Source organism: Sturnus vulgaris, chromosome Z (genome assembly GCF_052056855.1).
Source record: "Sturnus vulgaris isolate bStuVul1 chromosome Z, bStuVul1.hap1, whole genome shotgun sequence".
NCBI lineage: Eukaryota > Metazoa > Chordata > Aves > Passeriformes > Sturnidae > Sturnus > Sturnus vulgaris.
The window spans coordinates 49,386,093-49,399,616 of NC_142283.1; the positions used below are offsets into that span (position 1 = coordinate 49,386,093).

The 13,524-nt window shown below is 39.9% G+C and overlaps 1 protein-coding gene across 4 annotated transcripts in view; it reads left to right on the forward strand.

Annotated features, from left to right (window-relative positions):
- Nucleotides 1-9,966, forward strand: part of PSIP1 (PC4 and SRSF1 interacting protein 1) — a 35,087-nt gene extending 25,121 nt beyond the window's left edge. For all 4 annotated transcript variants that reach the window (XM_088156562.1, XM_088156564.1, XM_088156563.1 and 1 more), the window contains exons 14-17: nucleotides 2,487-2,588; nucleotides 3,273-3,492; nucleotides 6,933-7,044; nucleotides 9,191-9,966. In XM_088156562.1, the coding sequence (XP_088012688.1) occupies nucleotides 2,487-2,588; nucleotides 3,273-3,492; nucleotides 6,933-7,044; nucleotides 9,191-9,254 (498 nt within the window). In that variant the 3' untranslated portion in view covers nucleotides 9,255-9,966. The remainder of the gene's footprint in view (nucleotides 1-2,486; nucleotides 2,589-3,272; nucleotides 3,493-6,932; nucleotides 7,045-9,190) is intronic.
- Nucleotides 9,967-13,524: the final 3,558 nt, after the last annotated feature.

Genomic DNA, 13,524 nt, shown 5'->3' on the forward strand with positions numbered 1-13,524 from the left:
CCAAAATGAGTGACATCCTGAGAATGTCTGCTGCAGATCACTGGATCAAGGAGAATAGAGAATAAGAATAAGAATAGAGTAAGTCATCTTAAGACAATGAGGAGACACCTTCAATTCCAACTGGAAGCTTAAAACATCCTGGTACTTGCTGAAGGGACATGTGGGTAACACAGCAATGCAGGAAGCTTCTGGAGTTTGGTAATTGCCTAACTTAGATGATGAATGAGCTGATAAGGCAAGACACCCTGTTAGACCTGATCCTCCAGACAGCAAAGATCAGGTCAGGCATGTGAAGGTCCGGGGCAATGTTAGCTGTAGTGACTGTGATAGTGAAGTTCAGGGAGAAGGGAGCTGGATGAAAAGGATCATAGCCCTGGACTCAGGAGAGCAGACTTTGACCTCTACAGGCATCTGCTTGGAAGAATCTCTTGAGAAACCATGCTAGAGGGAAGACAGGACATCTGGCTCACTTTTAGGGATTACCTCCTTCTCAAGGTTGATTCATCTTAAAGGCTAGGAAAATGTGGGCCTGCTGCTGATTGAGATAAGAAGATGATAGGCACTCTAGTGAAAAAGGAGATGGCTAAGGTAACCAGTGTCATCTTGACCTCAGTTTGCTTGTACAATTCTGTTCAGGAGTCCTAGGTCCTCAGACGCAGAGGATTAAAACAAGAAAACATTGATGCTCAGAGGACAAAGGTAAAATTAGAGAACATTTAGACAGAGCCCCAATACAGAATAAGCAGAAGAGTGCTGGAGGAGATGGATGATGTCATTGTCCATCTGATCCATTTTGGTTTTAAAAAGTCATGGTGATGAGGGGCTAGCTCCTAAGGACTGGAAGAAAGCAAATGTCACACCAATTCTTTGAAATATGATGGGACAAATCCTCCTGGAAATTGTTTCCAATGATATGAAGTAGAGTAAGAACTCTGAGAGTTTTCAGCCTGGGTTGATGATGATGATGAAATTATGGTTGACTAAAATGATGTCCTTTTGTGAGATGATCAGCTTGGTGGATGAAAGAGTGGATATTGTTTCTATTAAGATTAAAAAGGCTTTTGACACTGTCTCTCAGGACAGCTTCAAAAACAAACTTATGAAGTCTGAACTGAAAAAGGCAGATAGAAAGATGGACTGAAAACCAGCTGAACAGCAGGGCACAAAAATCTGATTGGTGGCAGAGTCCAGCTACAGGCCAGTCACTAGTAGTCAATACTTTTAAAATGTGTAATTAAAGACTGGGATGATGATACAAACCACACCTATAGCAAGTTTGCAAATGATACAAAATTGAAATCAAAGGTTTGATGGGAGTGTTGCCATCCAGAGAGACTTGAACAGGCTGGAGAAATGGGCCAACAGGAACTTCATCAACTTCAATTCCAGTACTGCACCTGTGGAGTGATAACCACGTGCCTCCAGCATGGGCTGGAGACTGAGTGGCTGAATAGCAGTTTGTCAGAAGATTACCTGGGGGTATTGGTGGACCCCAAGCTTAGCATGAGCCACCAATACAGTTCTGTGGCTAAAATACTCAACAGCTTTCTGGGCTGCATTAGTGAAAGAGTTGCCAGAACGTGGAAGGAATGTGGTGGTTGCCCTCTGCTTGGCACTGATGAGACACTGGACTGTATTTTGGGCTCCCTAGAGCAATAGAGATATTACTTTAGGGTGCCCAGTGTAGGGTCACAAAGATGGATTAAGGGCTGGAGAGCATATATTGAAAAAGAGGAGGCCAAGAGAGCTGGGAGTTTTCAGTCTGGCAAAAATACGCAGATAAGAAAATAAGCATGAGTGAAGAAGTATGGCAGCATGAGGAGCAGCAAACTGTTCCAGCTAGGGAAACGCAGAGTTGTTCTTGGTGTTGGAGGCAAGGTTCTGTTCGTGAGGGGAGGGGGACTGCCTTGTGCTAGACTTAATCACTTCCAGCCTAGCATGGCTGAGCCCCTCAGATAGGATGGTGGTGCATCTGTGAAAACTTAAAAAGAGGTCAAAGCATACTTAAAAAGAGGACATAGCAGGAAGTGTATGAGGACATGAGTGTATGAGTTCTCTGTGTATAACTATGCACTAGTCGAGTGTATAACTACAGTCCACTTAAGGTGCTTTCCTGCCTTCTTGGTAATTAATCACTTGGGAAAAATTATGCATGGTAAAGCCTGACTGTGGTGAACAGCTTCAAGCATAGAAATACTAGAATCATGAAAGGAGCATAAAGCTTGCTTTATGTATGTTGAAAGTATAAAATTCTTGTTAAATGTTACAATTTAGTCAAATATAATCTGCCTTTTATGGGAGAAGCTAAAAGACAACTAGTGTTAAATTTTTTTTTGCTAAGTTTGACTATATAAATTGTTCTAAAATTAAGTATGTAGTCAAGGATATTATAGGAAGGTGTCGCTGAGCACAGAAATTAGATTAGTGTGGCTAATTAAAGATTGCTAACATGTAAGTCATCAGACTAATTTCTTGTTTATATGCAGGATGTGAACAGGTGTATTGAGGCCCTTGATGAGCTTGCATCACTTCAAGTCACAATGCAACAAGCTCAGAAACATACAGAGATGATCTTAACTCTCAAGAAGGTGAGATTTTCAATGTTGGTTAAAGTAAAGTGTATATTTTTTTTAAATTGACACCAGCTTTATTTACTCTTGGAGTACTCTGTCTAGTCTGGATCCCTGCAGATCAAGAATGATGCAGACTGGAGAGGGCCCAAAGGAGGGCCATGAAGAAGATCAGAGGGCTGGAGAACCTGCCCTATAACCAAAGACTAAAGGGTTTAGTTCCTTCCTTCTTGGAAAAGTCATCACATTATTCCAGCAGTTAAAGGGTTGCTGCAAGAAGAGGGGCAAGGTTTTGTCTTCACCAGAAAACATATGGAGATGATGTGGGGCAATGGATACAGGTTGCACTGGAAAAGGTTTTATTTTGATACTAAAAAGCTTTTTTTTTTTAACAGTAAGAACAGTTATTTTACTGTAACAATCTCCTCAGGGATGTGGTGGAGTTCCATCACTAGAGGTTTTCAAAATGTGATGGGATCAAGGGTGCTTGATAATGGGATCGAGGCTCCCTTTTCCATGAAGGGTGGCATTGGGAGATCTTTTGAAGTCCCTCCCAGCTGGCAGTTCTGTGTTTCTGTGACACTTCAAGTGCAAAAACCTATTATTTTGTTGAAGATTAAATAAAGAATTTAAGCTAGCATGTAATGAAATTACACAGATTTAAGGACCTAAGTGGAGCCTGTTTTATTACTTTGATTTCAGATCCGGAAGTTTAAAATCAGCCAAGTTATCATGGAGAAATCTACAATGCTATATAACAAGTTCAAGACCATGTTTCTTGTTGGGGAAGGAGATTCTGTTCTTTCCCAAGTACTAAATAAATCACTTGCTGAGCAAAAGCAGCATGAAGAAGCTAATAAAACCAAAGAACAGGGGAAGAAAGGATCAAACAAAAAAACTGAAAAGGAAAAAGACCAAACAGGTAAGTCACTGTGGTTTTACTTTCTTGTCACATAAAAGTTTTAGTCTCCATTAATTTCTGAGCCACCTTCAAAATATCCTTGATGTAGAAGTTTCACCAGTCTATGAAGACCTTTTCATATCTGAAGTTGTCAAGGACAATACTGCTACAAATAACTTTTAAATTCAGTGTAAATTTACCATGGTCATTTTATCTCAATTGGCTAAAGGAAATGGCTTTTGCAAAAATTAAGTCTTGCAAAGTTAACATCCCTAAATTATCTAACTTGATAATGTTATAGAATTTTTAAGAAACCCAAACCATTAAATGTGAGGTAGAATGATCTACTGCTTTTGTTTCACTTTAACCCCACCCAGCAGCCAAGCCCCTCAGAGCCACTTGCTCACTCCTCCACCAGTAGGATCAGGGAGAGAATCAGAACCGTAAAAGGAAGAAAACTTACGGTTTGAGATAAAGAGAGTGTAATGGGAAAAGCAAAAGCAGTCCAGATAAAAGCAAACCAAGGAATTAATTCAGTACTTCCCATGGGTGGGCAGGTGTTCAGCCATCCCCAGGACAGCAGGGCCCCCTCACACATAAAACAAACGCCATCACTCAAATATACTCCCCCGTCCTTTCCCCCTACTTCACATACTGAGCATGATGCCATATGGTGTGGAATGTCCCCTTTGGTCAGCTTGGGTCACCTGTGCTGGCTGTGTCACCTCTCATGCACTTCTTCCCCCGTGTGGGAACATGGAAAGGTATTGGCTGTGTATAAGCCTTGCTCAGAAATAAGAAAAACATCTCTGTATTAGCAACTTTGTGTTCAGCACAAATCCACAACACAGCCCCATATTTGGAAAGGTGGTAACTGCACCACTTAATTAGTGGCTTGTCTTTATTTTCTTCTGTCTTCACTCAGTCAGGATTAAAAACATGAAGGAGACGAATTTTCTCACGTTCAGACTTGATATTATTAAATCTTGTCTAAAGTACAGAGAGTTCTGCAACACTGCTAGCTACCAGCTAAAAGCAAGCAAAATGCAGGCGAATCTAGCTAGTTACAAGGTCTTTTAAAGCTCAGCAGTCTAATAGGGAATTAACACCTTTATTATTTATACTTTTGACCCAGTAACCAAACTCCTGTTACCCACAGTGCAACACTAGCTATCCAACCAGAAACTACTACCTGAAATCATGAAGAAGGAAGAGGACAGAAAAGAGACAACACCCAAAATCCTCCATCTTGTCCCATATCTATTACTATATTCTAAGAGCTTCAAGTTCAAAACCCTTCACCATGTCAAATCACACACTTCTATTCCGACTACACACCCATGACTCTTTAACTCCGTCACCCAAATTTGGAAACCTTCTCCAAGGCCTCAAGTCAAAAGCAGTGTTCTCCCGAGGGTCAGTGTCAAAAAGCACAGAAAGCTCGAAACTCCCAGGTTTCTATGTTCTAACACATACTTACCACCATGAAGAAAATTAACTCTATCCCAGCCACAACCAACACAATTCCTCCAGTAGCTTTTTGGTACCAAAGCTTGTGCCACTGAGTGAGAACTTGAAACTGCTTAGTTACCTTCCTTAGCCTCTTTCTATATCATGCAAGCTCTACCATGTGTAGCAGCAACTTTCAACCACTTCTGTGTTACTTCCCTGCTGCAACTAGTAGTTCAGCCTAACAGTAAAGAAATAATCATTTATGGCAGAAGAATGTATTTATGCTCTTAACAGTACAGTTCCACATCAATCATTAGCACCTGTACAGAAGAATATCAAAAGCAAATATTAAAATATCAAATATCAAAAGTGTGCTCAATAATAACTTCAAATCAGTATTAAAATAGATACATTTTTAAATAGACGAACAAACTGAGACAGACACACTGGAAAAGTATGTTGCAATGTAGGAGTTCTACCCATTTATTCAAATTATTTAGATCCTTGATCTCCACGAGCACCTCACAGAAACTACATTTACTTTGAAATTGAATTCTGGGAGCAGAACTGGATTTTTTTTTTTTTTTTTAGAAAACCGTTTAAAAGCCACACCACCAAGATCAAGTGGATGGTGTAACTAAACAAACTATTTTAACTGAGGTGCCAAGGATTCAACACAACTAACTATAGTAGGAATGTCACTTTACTTGTAATTGCTGAAAAAGCAAGGGTGATTCTAAAATCCAACCAGTTTCTGATGAGAGACTGTATGATGAAGTAGAGGTTCCATACAGATCTTTCCCCAAACCAGTGATCAGCAGAACTGATACTTTAACAAGGAGGCTACACTGAGAGGTTTCCTGGGCATGGTCTGGCTAGTGAGGCCACTCCAGCTGAGGTTAACAAAACTTCAGCAAACACAGTGAAATACCGTATTGTTGCCTAGTCACATAGAGAAGGGGAAGTTGTTCTATCAGAACAGAGGGATATTTTATGGAAGTAGTTTTTTATTTTCTGCAAAAAGAAAATCTGATTATTACATGCATTCCTTTGCCCTTTTAAAAAATGAATTGCTGAATCCTGACTTCACAATGATATTCAGTACAGAATGATGCTGTAACGGATGGTACTTCATGTAAACCATCAGATTATCTGCTTTGTAACAAGGGAAATTTTATCAAATTCCTCCTGTGGCCTTTGAGTTCAGAACTGATTATGAGCAAGTATAAACAGATAAGCTGAAAAATCAGATGAATAACAACTTGTATTTTTTTCTTACTGTAGCTCAATAGTTTAATAGAGGAGTTCTTTTATAAATCTAAAACTTCAGTAAAACGTACTATCAGTTCAGAGTGATGTTCCTTAACAATTCACACAAAATTCACTGGCTCATAATACCACAGCAAAACACGTTGTCGTCATAGAAGTTGTGTAAGATGTTAAATATTTCTGCACTGACTTCATTAAATATGCCTTCTAGCTAGTGCTGTTCTCCTGCTTGAAAAATCCATGCTATCATAAAGCACTATATTTATATAACTTGTATTTTGATTATACGTCATTTGTTGGAATCAAGAGTAAATGAGATGTGATGGAACTGTTAACTCTACAGTTAAAGTAACAAGAATCCCCAAAAATTATCTGACCAGGTTAGAGTGGTAAAAGAACTTACTACTGAAGTATATTCTCTCACTACTCAGAATACAAACAAGCATTTAGCCTATGATCTGGACCCTAGCAAGCACAGGAAGAACTTGAAAGTGCATGAAAAATGCAAACTGTTCAATTCCCATTGCTAAAACCATAGGATGAGGCACATTGCGTGAAATGTTCAGAAGTTGAAGCTGTATCAGTTCGTGTCTTTTGAATTGTTTCGGTTGCCTGGATATCAAGATGAAGGGAAAATATTTATAATGTTTTATTTGGTTAAGGTAAAGAAATTATTGGGTGCTATTATAATACAGTTTTATTCCCTGCAAGTACCATTTTTCTGCTCTTTCATTTTAAAGGTTCAAAGATTCTGAATGGAGGATCTGAAGCCCAGGACACCAACCAGTCACAACACAACGGAGAAAATGCTGAAGAAAAGAAAGATAGGCATGAAGTTGGCAGTAAGAAAAAGTGAGTTAGTAACCTTGTTGAGCTGAGGATCTATCTGTTCTGCTGTAGCTTAATCATGTAAAATAGAACAGCAGTAGGTTGAAGTTACTTAACCATGTTGAGGTACTGCTTTCTTCACAGAGTTTGCTCTCAACTTTAGAGAGCAACAGTGTGCAAATCTTCTGTTAAAAGTTTTGAATGAATATTTTAAACGTTATTTTGCTCACTGCTGTCGTGGAGACTTAAAATACATTACAGGATGTCCTGCTATTGGAGAGAATCAGCATGTGGTGGACCAAGGCAAAGTAAAAGCTTCTTCCTGTGTTTTAGACTATTAAGTTGGAAGCAAAGGAAGCCTGAACCAAGTCTTACAGAAACTAATGAGATTTATTAATTTTTTTATGTGTTAATACATTGTCATCAATAGACAAGCCACTTCAAATAATTTCTACAGTTTGGCTATAGAATCACTCAGATGCGGGTAAACTGCTGGCTAGGACTTAAACCTGTGAAATTCCAGAAGTCTGAATGCTTTACAGAGGTGGATGCACTTACTATTTAAAACACAAAGTCGTAAGAATGCTTGAATTTGTCTCGCATTAAGTGTTTAAACCTTGGTTTCAATTAAAAATTCGTTTTGTAAACAGAAACAACAATGCAATGAATCTCTTAGAGAAACACTTTATAGAATTTAGTAACAAATGTGGAAAAGGCCCAGAATTATCCTAGAGTCAAACTGTTTTGTTGAAGTACACTTTGTTTTATCCAGGCACTCTGCACCTTGCACTCAGAGATTCTTTTTGTTCAGCAGTATGCATTGGAGCAAGCTCCTGTCATCATATCCTGTTTTAGGGCAAATTTGGGAGGAAATTTGTTGGATTAGATTATAGACTATCTTCATGCACATACAGGAGAAACTGCAGCTGCCTGGCATTCTTTTGTCTATCTGCCAAGTTAAAATTATACGAAAGAGTGCAATATTGACTGTTATTTATAATAAGATAAACTTAAATACAACAAAACAAAAAACCCTTAAGATGAAAATTTATCTGGTATTTACTATGAGGCAGCCTCAGAAGTACTGAAGTGGATTTGGAGTTTTCAATTTTGGAGTTTTCAGTTATGCTGAACACTCACTTGGTCTGGACAAGCAGCATGCTAAAGGAACATAGTGGAGTTACAAGTGTAGGTTCTCAGAGAGGTTATATTCTAACCCTCTGCTTAAACAAATTAAATAAACATTTCTGTCAAGTGTGCGTGGTGTTTGCTGTGCCTTTGAAGTCTGCACTCCAATGATCTTAGACTCTGATAAAAGAAACCCTCTTTCAAAAAAAATACTGTATGGCTACTCGGACACAGGGTCTGTGAACTTACTGTTAGCTAACAGTAACAAACCAGATTTTTAAATTAAACCTTTGCAAATACAGCAGATGTTGAGAAAGGCATCCACATGTCTGAATTCAAGCTCCAGACTCCCCAGCATACAAATTTCCTTTCATTCAGTATTTTTTATACATTTTTATTTGTAATACTTAGTTTCCTAGAAGTGAGAAACAAGTATACAAAATAAATAATGTCCAAAACACCTGTGTGGCTCACTCCAAGCAAAGAGCTGACAAACCTCTTAAATCACAAGACTGTATTCAGTTCTGAACATTTCTCCCTCTGCTAGAGGGAAGACATGTCTGTACCTTTCTGAAGATGTAATTCAGAAATTTTGGAAAAAATTCTCTAACTTAAAATTTCTGATCTGATTGGCACTTAGAGAACATTTTTCAGGTTGTTTATGGTAAAAATACATACTGCTCCATGAGGTTACCTCAGTGTTCAAGGACATAGTGGATTTCAGTAGCAGGAGGTAAAGCATGTTAAGTTAGAGTACTTTTACCTAAACTGACATACAATACAGACACAAAAGGAGCTCTGAATGACTGCTCTTCACAGCCCATCATGTACATCAATAATGATGCTTCTCACTGCCAGCTTAGCTTCAGATTTGAGAGCTTTGAGGTAACATACAGCTGGCACCACTAACAGCCTCAGTTCTGCAGACTTCGTGTACTGCGGAGTGTTGATCAGAATTGTTTGCTCTAGACTGTACAATCACCTAGAATAAGTCTTGCTTGCTGCCTTTGTGGTCAATAACGTTGTTTCATTTTGTTTCTAGGACATGTGGTGAAGAGAGAGAACTTGAAAAGCCAGCAGATGATTCTGCCTTTGAAAACAAATGACGCCACTGGAGTTTTGTTTGGTCTTTTTTTTTAATTACAAACTAAAGAAGATTGTTAAGTTTTGCATTTGAAATCTATAGACTGCTGAAATTCTAAATAATTTTATAAGCATAGTATTTTGAAGTTAAATTTTGTGGAATAAAACCCCCTTTAATTTTGGTTTAAAAGTATTTAAACACTTCTGCCAATAGTTAAATCCAGTATTAACAGGTAACACATTTCAAAAGATTAAAAATCCCAGTTAGAAAATGCTTACATGTTACAGGAGTTAGAGTTGTAGTATATTTTTAACTTACTACTGTATGTTTGTCTAGTTAATAGCAGGAAAAAGTGTAAATACTTCTAACTCTCCAGTTGCTTTATTTGTATAAAACCTCCTCTCTTCCTATGATACTGACCTCTGTGCAGTTTTTCAACTCTTGTTGGGGATGTCTTTTCACTGTGTTTTGTAGGAGTTGAAAGCGGCATTTTTATAGCTGTTACAATGTCTAATGTATAAGTACACTTCATTGTTTGGTTTTTTTAAAATAAGTTTAGTTCTGTTCTTGCAAAGCGCGTTGTGCCAATTTACTGCAATGTGACTTTTATAGTTTGCTTTTGGTATAGTAAGTATACTGAAAAGAAGTGTGGTGTTCTCACAGAACCTGTTGATGCAGAATGGCTGGAAAACACTGTCTTGAATGATTTATGGAATTAAAGAATTTTAAACTGATTAAGGCATCCTTGTATAGACAGAACCATTCATAGGAAAAACATGACTCTGGTTTTAGTACTATTTTGATTTTACTGCTTTGGCATTAACTTGGGGACTTCTAACTAGAATTTTAATAGAAACACCAGTAAAGCGTTTTAATTCCTGGGGGTGTGAAAGGGAATAGAACAGGTATAAACCTCTCAGAAGAGTGTTTCTTGAAACACAGACTTTGTCCAATATTGTAGTAACTTGTATGTGGTATTTGAAAGAGGACAGCCTGGTTAGAAATTAGTTTGAAAATCCTGATAATACACATAGAACATGCTGAGTTGAAGAGAAGCCACAAGGATCATCAGTCCCAACTCCTGGCCTTGCACAGGACACCTCAAGAGTCACCATGTGCCTGAGAGCACTGTCCAAATGCTTCTTGAACTCTTGTCAAGTTGTTGCTGAGACCAGTTCCCTGGGGAGCTGTCCCAGTGCCCAGCCACCCTCTGGGGGAAGAACCTTTTCTGAATATCCAATCTAAACCTCCCCTGACACAATTTCAGGCCATTCCCCCGGGTTCTGTCATTGATCACAGAGAAAAGATCAGTGCTTGCCCCCTCCTATTCCCCTCATGAGTAAGTTGTGGACTGTGATGAGGTCTCCCTTCTGTCCCCCTCCAGGCTGAACATGCCAAGTGACCTCAGCTGCTCCTCACACGGCTTCCTCTCAAGACCCTTCACCATCTTTGTCACCCTCCTTTGGATGCTCTCTGATAGCTTTATGTCCTTCTCATACTGTGACACCCAGACCAGCCCCCAGCACTGCAGGTGAGGCTGCCCCAGCTCAGAGCACAGCAGGACAATCCCCTCCCTTGCCTGGCTGTGATGCTGTGCCTGATGCCCCCCAGGACAGGGTTGGCCCTCCTGGCTCCAGGGCACTGCTGGCTCAGGTTCAGCTTGCCATAGACCAGGAGCCCCAGGTGCCTTTCCATGGCACAGCTTTCCAGCATCCCATTCCCCAGTCTGTCCATACATCCAGGGTTGTCCCATCCCTGGTGCAGGATCCAGCACTTTCTCTTGTTGGAACTTCATATGGTTGGTGATTGCCTAGCCTTCCCACTTCATGAAGGTCTCTCTGCAGGGACTCCCTGCCCTTGAGGGAGTCAACAGCTCCTCCCAGTTTAATAATTGGCAAACTTACTTAGTATTCCTTCAAGTCCTGCATCCAGGTTGTTAATAAAGAGGTTGAAGGGCACAGGGCCAAGGATAGAGCCCTGTGGAACCCCAGCAGTGACCAGTCTGTTGTCATCCCATTCACTGAAAGCCCCTGTGCCCACCCATGACCGACTTGCTCACCCAGTTCCTGAGGCATTTATTTCATTGTGCACTGGACAGTTTTTTCCAGGAGGATACTGTGAAAAACAGTATTGAAACCTTTAGAAATCAAAAAAGATTAAACGTTCTGTCTCCCCTTGATTAACTAGGTGTGTTGCTTTCTCATAAAAGGAAACTAGGTTTGATAAACAGGACTTAGCCATCATGAAGCTTTACTGGCTCTGACTGAAACCTGCGTTGTCCTTCAGGTGATTTCAAGAACTCAGAGAATAATCTCCATAATTTTACCAATCACTGAAGTGAGACTGCTAGGTCTGTAGTTTTCAGGATCATCCTTCTTGCCTTCTTGAAAACTGGAACAATGTTAGCCAGATTTCAGTTGACTGGGAACTCTCCAAATTCCCAAAACCATTCAAAAACCATTGAGAGACTTTGCAGTGACATCAGACAGCTCCTTTGAGTACTCTTGGATCAATCCCGTAAGCCCCAAAGACTTAAAAGGGATCCAGCAAATCCTGCACAAGTTCAGGGTCCACTAGGAGTTGACCATTCTCACAGTCCTGGTCCTCCAGCTCAGGACACTGGGACCCTCATGCCCCATAACCCACATGGAGAGAGAGGCAAAGGAAGCATTAACATCTCTGACTTGTCTATGTCCCTGTTGGTGAGTGACCATCCTGATCCTGTAGGTGAGGGCCAATGTCTTTTCTGCACTGCCTTTTGATACTGATATATTAAAAAACCCAACCTGTTTTTATTGTGCCCACAGTGCTGGAGAACTTCAACACCAGCTGAACTTTGACCACATGAATGTTCTCCCTACAGTGGGGAGCGCCATCTTTGTTATTCCATGTCCCCTGTCCTTGCTTCACCAAGCACACACCTTCTTGGTCTGCCTGGACTCAAAAAAAATATCCCTACTCAGCTAACCCGACCTCCTTCTTTGCCAGGTTGGCTTCTGACATTTTGAGGTGGCCTGCTCCTGTGTTTGAATAGCTTTCAGATCTTGAAGACAGTACGTGAAGTTAAACCTGCAAGTTCAATCACCATGGCAGCTCCAGTCTGAAACTGTCTTTGGCAGATGACCATGATTGGCCTCCACAGACTTTGACTTTTGGCAATCTCTAGCACTTCACAACAGATTGATGTTCAGGGGAATGACTGACATGGCTGTACAACTTGTTTACAGATAAACAACATTCTCATTTAGCTTATAAATAGATGTTGGTTACTATATGCTAGATTTTGCAGAGTTCCACATTCCAGCTAGTCTTATGATGTACTTTATTGAAACCTCAAGAAACTCAAACTTCCACTTTTACCCTTGAAAGTATTTCTGTAAAGATGTTACTGAAAATCCTCACATAAAGCATTTCTCAATTTTGACCATCCCTTTTTATCAAATCTTATCCAAAAAAAAAAAAGGAAAAAAGGTACTATGTATTTGACAAGGATGCTGAATTGCCACATCCACCTAGTTTTCACACAAGTATTGATAAGCTAACTCATCTGTCACAACTGTTTCAGTGATAATGGGTCACAGTGCCACTGCTTCAAAGAGTTAATTGAGATTGGGTGCAGAGATGTAGATCCTGAATTTGTAATGCAATCACTCTGTCCATATAGCCGCTTGGCTTTTGCTGCCTAAATTTACCACCCATTAACTAACCAGAAATAGCCTAAATTCACGAAGTCTGACATGACTGCAGAAAGGGTCATCTCACCTTCAAAGATGCCTGAGTGATCCTGAACTGTGTTTTTTGAAAGAGCTGCGACTGACTGGGCAGTCACTTAAAGTCTCACAAGGAATAAGGCTGGTTCTTTCTTAAGAAAGAAAGCACAGCTATGCACAAAATTCAAAGCAGAGTTAACTTTAACAACAGCATCTCTATTTCAAGAACGGAGTTTACTACAGCTTAAAATACTGTGCAGCCCTGTTGAGTTGCTCATCATTCAAGTACGGATGGGACTCTTGTGGTAATGTTACAAGGGCCTGGATAGCAGTGGGAAGTGCTATAGCACTGTATATGAATCATGTTTTGCTTTGGAATTTCATACTAACAGTAAAATCAGAGGGCCCTCCCCTCTTCCTCAATACAAGAAACAGTTTTGTATCACCTTGTCAGCAAGGCAAAAACTTTCATTAGGGAGAGAATCTGCAAGACATTTGGGAAGTTTGAAATAACTTGTAAACAATCATACTGCCTAATCACTGAGTGCTTAATAAAACAACACCAACTCCAAAAGCCAACAG